The sequence below is a fragment of the Taeniopygia guttata genome, chromosome 32, assembly GCF_048771995.1.
Source record: "Taeniopygia guttata chromosome 32, bTaeGut7.mat, whole genome shotgun sequence".
Lineage (NCBI taxonomy): Eukaryota > Metazoa > Chordata > Aves > Passeriformes > Estrildidae > Taeniopygia > Taeniopygia guttata.
The window spans coordinates 827,946-836,354 of NC_133057.1; the positions used below are offsets into that span (position 1 = coordinate 827,946).

General features: G+C 56.1%; 1 protein-coding gene across 1 annotated transcript; it reads right to left on the reverse strand.

Moving 5' to 3' along the window:
* Positions 1 to 333: 333 nt before the first annotated feature.
* Positions 334 to 7,377, reverse strand: AP1S1 (adaptor related protein complex 1 subunit sigma 1). The gene is made up of 5 exons (XM_072920684.1): positions 7,209 to 7,377; positions 5,859 to 6,037; positions 4,973 to 5,081; positions 2,474 to 2,611; positions 334 to 512 (listed from the first exon to the last, which is right to left on the reverse strand). Exons 1-5 carry the CDS (start codon positions 7,209 to 7,211, stop codon positions 465 to 467), a joined length of 477 nt encoding a protein of 158 aa, XP_072776785.1. The 5' UTR covers positions 7,212 to 7,377; the 3' UTR covers positions 334 to 464.
* Between the last annotated feature and the right edge of the window lie 1,032 nt (positions 7,378 to 8,409).

An 8,409-nucleotide genomic window follows, 5' to 3' on the forward strand; every position in this document is an offset into this window, starting at 1 on the left:
GGGGACCGTGATCCCATAATTGTCAGGGGGGGTCCCTAAAAATTTGGGGGGTCCCTAAAAATTTGGGGAGGGGTCCCCAAAAAATTTTGGGGGAATAAATTCCAAGAATCCCCCACCCCCCCCCAAAAAAGCAGCTGTGGGAAATTTGGGGGGGGGAACCCCCAAATTGGGATCCCAACCCCCTCCAAAAAAATTTGGGGAACCCCCCCTCCCCAAAAAATTTGGGGACCCCCCCAAAAAATGTGGGGACCCCCCCCAAAAATTTGGGGACCCCCCAAAAAAAATGTGGGGACCCCCCCTTATAGATATATTTACAATTTGGGGGGGTCACAGGGGGGTGTCCCCTCCCCCCCCCCCCAGGCTGGGATTGGTCCCATGGGGCTGTGGGGGGGGTCCCCAAAATTTTGGGGGGGAGGGGAGCCAAAAATTTTGGGGGGGGGTCCCCAAAAATTGGGGTGGGGGGGCTACGCCAGCCCCATTTCCTCCAGGACGCTGCGGGGGGATTCGTCCTCCTGTGGGGGGAAAGAAGGGGTTAAAATTTGGGGGGGAAAAGGGGGGTGAACCCTAAAATTTGGGGGGGAAAGGGGGGGAAAAAACCCAAAATTTGGGGGGGAAAAGGGGGAAGTAAATCCTAAAATCTGGGGGGGGAAAATCCCAAAATTTGGGGGGAAAAGGGGGGGAAAAACCCCAAAAATTTGGGGGGGAAAAGGGGGAAGTAAATCCTAAAATTTGGGGGGGAAAGGGGGGAATGAACCCCAAAATTTGGGGGGCAAAAAACCCCAAAATTTGGGGGGGAAAGGGGGGAAAAAAACCAAAATTTGGGGGACAAAGGGGGGAATGAACCCCAAAATTTGGGGTGGAAAGGGGGAAATAAACCCCAAAATTTGGGGGGCAAAAAAAACCCAAAAATTGGAGGGGAAAGGGGGGGGAATGAACCCCAAAATTTGGGGGGGAAAGGGGGGGAAAAAACCCAAAATTCGGGGGACAAAGGGGAGAACTAAATACTAAAATTTGGGGGGAAAGGGGGGGGGAAAAACCCTAAAATTGGGGGGGAAAGTAAATCCTAAAATTTGGGGGGGAAAGGGGGGATGAACCCCAAAATTTAGGGGGGAAGGGGGGTAAAAAACCAAAATCTGGGGGGCAAAAAAAACCCAAAAAATTGTAGGGGAAACGGGGGGGAATGAACCCCCAAATTTGGGGGGGAAAGGGGGGGATGAACCCCAAAATTTGGGGGACAAAAGGGGGAACTAAATACTAAAATTTGGGGGGAAAGGGGGAAAAAAACCAAAATTTGGGGGGGAAAGGGGGGAAAAAAACCCCAAAATTTGGGGGGAAAAATTCCCAAAATTTGGGGGGGAAAGGGGGGAATTAACCCCAAAATTTGGGGGGTAAAGGGGGGAAAAAAACCCAAAATTTGGGGGGAAAAGGGGGGATGAACTCCAAAATTGGGGGGGAAAGGAATCCCCCATGGATTTTTGGGACCCACCAAGAACCTCTATGGATTTTTGGGGTCTCCACAACCCCACAGATGGTCCATGAAGGATTTTTGGGGTCTCCATGACCCTACAACCCAAAAACCCCAAGAATTTTTGGGACCCACCAAGAACCTCCATGAACTTTTGGGGTCCCACCAAAAACTCCATGAACTTTTGGGACCCACCAAGAACCTCCATGAACTTTTGGGACCCACCAAGAACCTCCATGGATTTTTGGGATCCCACCAAGAACCTCCATGGATTTTTGGGGTCTCCATGACCCCACGGATGGTCCATGAAGGATTTTTGGGGTCTCCACGACCCACCAAGAACCTCCATGGATTTTGGGGTCTCCACGACCCCATGGATGGTCCATGAAGGATTTTTGGGGTCTCCATGACCCTACAACCCAAAAACTCCATGAATTTTTTGGGATCCACCAAGAACCTCCATGAACTTTTGGGATCCCACCAAGAACCTTCGTGGATTTTTTGGGGTCTCCACGACCCCACAGATGGTCCATGAAGGATTTTTGGGGTCTCCATGACCCTACAACCCAAAAACCCCAAGAATTTTTGGGACCCACCAAGAACCTCCATGAACTTTTGGGATCCCACCAAGAACCTCCATGAACTTTTGGGACCCACCAAGAACCTCATGAATTTTTGAGGTCTCCACGACCCCACGGATGGTCCATGAAGGATTTTTGGGGTCTCCATGACCCTACAACCCAAAAACCCCAAGAATCTTTGGGAACCCACCAAGAACCTCCATGAACTTTTGGATCCCACCAAGAACCTCCATGAACTTTTGGGATCCCACCAAGAACCTCCATGAACTTTTGGGATCCCACCAAGAACCTCCATGAACTTTTGGAACCCACCAAGAACCTCCATGGATTTATGGGCCCACCAAGACCCTACAAGGTTCCCCCAGGATTTTGGGGTGTCCCCACCCCCTCCCGGTGGATTTTTTGGGAATTTTTGGGGTGTCCCCACCTCCTGCAGCAGGTCCGCCTGCTCGATGGCCTTGAGGACGCTCTTCTTGGAGGTGTCCTGGATCTCGCCGCCCATCACGAACTCGTCCAGGATGAAGTAGGCCTTCTCGAAGTTGAAGATGATGTCCAGCTCGCACACCTGCCCGGGAGGTCACCGCTGCCTTGGGGACACCCCGGGGACACCCCCGGTGTGGGGACGTTCGGCTCACGGGGGTGGAAGTGGCCGGAGGGGACACCGGGTGGCCCTGGTGGCCCTGAGGGGCTCCTGGAGAACTTTGGGGTGGCCCTGGAGAACTTTGGGGTGGCCCTGGTGGTCCTGGGGTGGCCTTGGGGTCTTTCTGGAGAACTCTGGGGTGGCCCTGGTGACCCTGAGGGGTTCCTGGAGAACTTTGGGGTGGCCCTGAGGGGCTCCTGGAGAACTTTGGGGTGGCCCTGGTGGTCCTGGAGAACTTTGGGGTGGTCCTGGAGAACTCTGGGGTGGCCCTGGTGGTCCTGGAGAACCTTGAGGTGGCCCTGAGGGGCTCCTTGAGAACTTTGGGGTGGCCCTGGTGGTCCTGGGTTGGCCTTGGGGTCTTTCTGGAGAACTTTGGGGTGGCCCTGGTGACCCTGAGGGGCTCCTTGAGAACTTTGGGGTGGTCCTGGTGGTCCTGGGGTGGCCTTGGGGTCTTTCTGGAGAACTTTGGGGTGGCCCTGGTGACCCTGAGGGGCTCCTTGAGAACTTTGGGGTGGCCCTGGTGGTCCTGGAGAACTTTGGGGTGGCCCTGGTGGTCCTGGGGTGGCCTTGGGGTCTTTCTGGAGAATTTTGAGGTGGCCCTGGTGACCCTGAGGGGTTCCTGGAGAACTTTGGGGTGGCCCTGAGGGGCTCCTGGAGAACTTTGGGGTGGCCCTGGTGACCCTGAGGGGCTCCTGGAGAACTTTGGGGTGACCCTGAGGGGTTCCTGGAGAACTCTGGGGTGGCCCTGGTGGCCTTCAGGGACTCCTGGAGAACTTTGGGGTGGCCCTGGTGACCCTGTGATGACCCTGAAACATTTCTGGTGTCCCCGAGGTGTCCCTGATGACCCCAGGACGTCCCTGAGGTGTCCCTGATGTCCTTGAGATGTTTCTGATGACCCCGAGATGTCCCTGAGGTCCTTCAGATGACCCCAGGATGTCCCTGAGGTGTCCCTGATGTCCCTGAGGTGTCCCTGAGGTGTCCCTGATGACCCCGGGATGTCCCTGAGATGTTTCTGGTGTCCCTGAGGTGTCCCTGATGACCCCGGGATGTCCCTGAGATGTTTCTGGTGTCCCCCAGGATGTCCCTGGTGACCCTGGGCTGTCCCTGCAGACCCTGGGCTGTCCCTGAGGTGACCCTGAGGTGACCCCAGGATGTTCTTGAGGTGTCCCTGATGACCCCGAGGTGTCCCTGATGTGTCCCTGATGTCCTTGAGATGACCCCAGGATGTTCTTGAGGTGTCCCTGATGTCCTTGAGATGTTTCTGATGTCCCCCCAGGATGTCCCTGGTGACCCCGGGCTGTCCGTGCAGACCCTGGGATGTCCCTAAGATGGCCCTGAGGTGTCCCGGATGTCCCTCAGGTGTCCCTGCTGACCCCAGGATGTCCCTGAGATGTCTCTGAGGTGACCCCAGGATGTTCTTGAGGTGTCCCTGATGTCCCCGTGGTGTCCCTGGCCACCCCGGGCTGTCCCCGAGGTGTCCCTGGTGACCCTGGGATGTCCCTGGTGACCCTGGGATGTCCCTGAGATGTCCCTGAGGTGTCCCTGAGGTGTCCCTGGTGACCCTGAGGTGTCCCTGATGACCCCGGATGTCCCTGAGATGTCTCTGAGGTGACCCCAGGATGTCCCTGAGATGTTTCTGGTGTCCCCAAGGTGTCCCTAATGACCCCAGAATGTCCCTGCAGACCCTGGGCTGTCCCTGAGATGTCTCTGAGGTGATCCCAGGATGTCCCTGAGATGTCCCTGAGGTGTCCCTGATGTCCCCGAGGTGTCCCTGATGACCCCAGGATGTCCCTGAGATGTCCCTGAGGTGTCCTTGATGACCTCAAGGTGTCCCTGATGACCCCAGGATGTCCCTGAGATGTCTCTGAGGTGATCCCACGATGTTCTTGAGGTGTTCCTGATGTCCCCGAGGTGTCCCTGATGACCCCGGGATGTCCCCGAGGTGTCCCTGGTGACCCTGAGGTGTCCCTGGTGACCCTGGGATGTCCCTGAGGTGTCTCTGATAACCCCAGGATGTTCTTGAGGTGTCCCTGATGTCCCCGAGGTGTCCCTGATGACCCCGGGATGTCCCTGAGGTGTCCCTGAGGTGTCCCTGATGTCCCTGAGGTGTCCCTCATGTCCCTGAGGTGTCCCTGATGACCCCAGGATGTTCTTGAGGTGTCTCTGATGACCCTGAGGTGTCCCTGATGACCTTGAGGTGTCCCTGGCCACCCCGGGATGTCCCCAAGGTGTCCCTGGCCACCCCTGGCTGTCCCCGTGGCGTCCCCCGGCCGCGTCCCCACTCACGCTGCCGAAGTACTTGTCCAGCAGCTCCACGTAGCGGTGGATGAGCTCCAGCGTGATCAGCTCGTTGTCCTGGCCCTCGATGGCGCAGCAGAAGTAGAGGCTGGCGTACCTGGGGGACAACAGCCAGATGGGGATGTCCCCATGGCCACCAAATCCCACCGGGGCGCCCAACCATGGTCAATCCAACCATGGTCAACCCAACTACGGTCAATCCAATCATGGGAAATCCAACCATGGTTAATCCAACCATGGTCAACTCATGAAGATCAACCCAACCATGGTCACCCCATCATGGTCAATCCAACCATGGTTAACCCATCTTGGTCAATCCAACCATGGTCAACTCATCATGGTCAACTCATCATGGTCAATCCAACCATGGTCAATCCAACCATTGTTAATCCAACTATGGTCAACCCATCATGGTCAATCCAACCATGGTCAACCCAACCATGGTCAATCCAACCATGGTTAACCCATCATGGTCAACCCAACCATGATCAATCCAACCATGGTCAATCCAACCATGGTCAACCCATCATGGTCAATCCAACCATGGTCAACTCATCATGGTCAACCCATCATGGCCAACCCAAGCATGACCAACCCATCATGGTCAATCCAACCATGGTCAACCCATCACGGTCAACCCATCACGGCCAACCTAAGCATGACCAACCCATCATGGTCAACCCAACCATGGTCAATCCAACCATGGCCAACCCATCATGGCCAACCCAAGCATGACCAACCCGTCCATTTTGGCTCAGAAAATCGCTTTTTTTTGGCCAAACCCCCTTTTTTGGACACGAAGTCGCTTTTTCTTCAACTCTTTTTTTTTTGGCGACCCGAACTCAATTTTTGGGATTTTTTTGGGGGGTTTTACCTCTTGTAGACCACCTTGAGGTCCCTCCACTCGAGGAAGGAGCACATTTTGGGTTTCCTGGCCAGCACCACCTGCATCAGCTCCCGCACCATCTTCTTCTTGTCCTTGTCGGCCGTGGCCAAGTACCACTTCTGCAGCCTCAGTTTCCCTTGGCGGCTGAACAGCAGCATGAACCGCATCTGGGGGGGTGGGGGTCACTGGGGGCACTGGGAGGGACTGGGATGGACTGGGATGGACTGGGAGGGGCTTTGGGGGGGATTCTGGGGGATTTGGGGGAGTTTTGGGGGAACTTCGAGGGGAATTTTGGGGGGATTCGGGGTGGTTTTGGTGGGATTTTGGTGTCACTGGGAGGGGGTTTGGGGAGGATTTGAGGGGATCTTGGGGGGATTTACGGGAATTTTGTGGGAATTTTGTGGGAATTTTGTGGGAATTTTGGGGGGATTTAGGGGAATTTTGGGGGGGATTTTGGGGAGTTTTGGGGTCAGGACCAGGGGATTTTTCAGCCTCAGTTTCCCCTGGCAGGTGGGGGGGCTGGGGGGGCACTGGGGGGCACTGGGAGTGACTGGGATGGACTAGGAGGGGCTTTGGGGGGAATTTTCGGGGATTTTGGGGAGGTTTTGGGGGATTTGGAGGAGTTTTGGGTGAACTTTGAGGGGAATTTTGGGGGGATTCGTGGTGGTTTTGGTGGGATTTTGGGGGTTTTGGGGTCACTGGGAAGGGGTTTGGGGAGGATTTTGGGTCTGGGGATGGATTTTGGGGGGGGTTGGGGCAATTTGGGTCTGGGGATGGATTTTTGGAGATATTTTGGGGGACTTTGGGGTCTGGGGATGGATTTTGGGTGATTTTGGGGGATTTTAAGGCCTGGAAAAGGATTTTGGGGAGATTTTGGGTCTGGGGATGGATTTTGGGGGAATTTGGGGTCTGGGGATGGATTTTGGGGGATTTTGGGAAGATTTTGGGTCTGGGGATGGATTTTGGGGTCTGGGGACGGATTTTTTGAGATATTTTGGGGGATTTTAGGGGATTTTGAGGTTTGGGGATGGATTTTGGGGTCTGGGGATGGATTTTTTGAGAGATTTTGGGGGATTTTAGGGGATTTTGGGGTTTGGGGATGGATTTTGGGAAGATTTTGGGAATATTTTGGGTCTGGGGATGGATTTTGGGGAAATTTTGGGGGGTTTGGGGGGGGTGGGGGAGGGGTCACGTAGGAACGGCCCCACCCGGTGGGAACCCCCGGGGTCACGTGCTCAGAGGTCAAAGGTCACCCCCGAGGTCACGACCACCCCCCCAAATTCCCGCCTCACGTGACCGCCCCTCCCCAACCACGTGACCGCCGCGCCCCCCGCTCACCATGGCGCCGTGTCCCGGGGGAGAAGCCGCGGCCGGGGCCGGGACCGGGGGCCGGGGAGGGTCGGGGGGGGTCCGGGAGGGGGTCCCGGAGGGGTCCCGGGGGTCGGGGGGGGTCGGACGGGGCCGCTCCGCGCCTCCGGCAGCGCCGCGCCGGGTCCGCCGCTTCCGGGTGTGACGTCAGCACGCATGCGCCGGGCCGCGGCGTGTCGCCATGGTAACGGGGAAAGGGGGCGTGGTCTGGGGAGAGGTTACCACTGAATGGGCGGGGCGTTTCCATAGCAACAGGGAAAGGGGCGGGGCTTGTCGCTAAGGTAACGGGCGCGCTTCCCGCCAAGGGGGGTTGCCATGGTAACGGGGAAGGGGCGTGGTCTAGTGCAGAGGGGCGGGGCTGTTGCCTCGGCAACGGTTGCTATGGGGGCGTTGCTATGGCAACGGAGGGGGATTTTTTTGGGGGGAAAAAAGGAGAATTTGGGGTCCTGGGGATGGAGGTGACCATTGGGACATGGTGGTGACCACAGCCCCAGGACAGAGTGACCCCATGATGGGTTTTGGGGTGACCCCCGATATATTGAAACTCTCCCCAATAAATTACAGCCCCCCCCGACCCCACCGGACCCCAATTTTGGCGTGCCCCAATTTTGGGGTGACCCATTTTTGGGTGACCTTGGTTTGGGGTGTCCCAATTTTTGGGTATCCCATTTTTTGGGTGCTCCAAGTTTGGGAGATCCCCATTTTTGGGATGTTCCCTTTTTGGGCATCCCAATTTTTGGGTGTCCCAATTTCGGGGTATCCCAATTTCGGGGTATCCCCATTTTGGGGTATCCTATTTTGGGGTTTCCCAATTTTGGGGTATCCCATTTTGGTGGTATCCCATATTTAGGGTTGTCCCAATTTTCGGGTGTCCCAGTTTTGGGGTACCCCAATTTCAGGGTATCCCAATTTCGGGGTATCCCCATTTTGGGGTATCCCCATTTTGGGGTATCCCATTTTTGGGGTATCTCAATTTTGGGATATCCGATTTTTAGGGTATCTCAATTTTGGGTTATTCCCATTTTTGGGGTATTCCCATTTTGGGCTGTCCCAAATTTTGGGGTTTCCCCATTTTTGGGGTGCCCCCGGGGTACTCAGGGATCCATCACCTGCCCCATGAAGAGGACGGCACCTGTGGGGGGAAAAAGGGGTCAGAGACACCCCCAGACCC

What these genes read in the sequence shown, in the direction of transcription:
- AP1S1 (XM_072920684.1), bottom strand. An exon ending in CTCAAGGTGGTCTACAAGAG is followed by an intron (nt 5,082 to 5,858) that starts GTAAAACCCCCC and finishes GTTGTCCCCCAG; the next exon opens with GTACGCCAGCCTCTACTTCT. An exon ending in TGGACAAGTACTTCGGCAGC is followed by an intron (nt 2,612 to 4,972) that starts GTGAGTGGGGAC and finishes CCTCCCGGGCAG; the next exon opens with GTGTGCGAGCTGGACATCAT.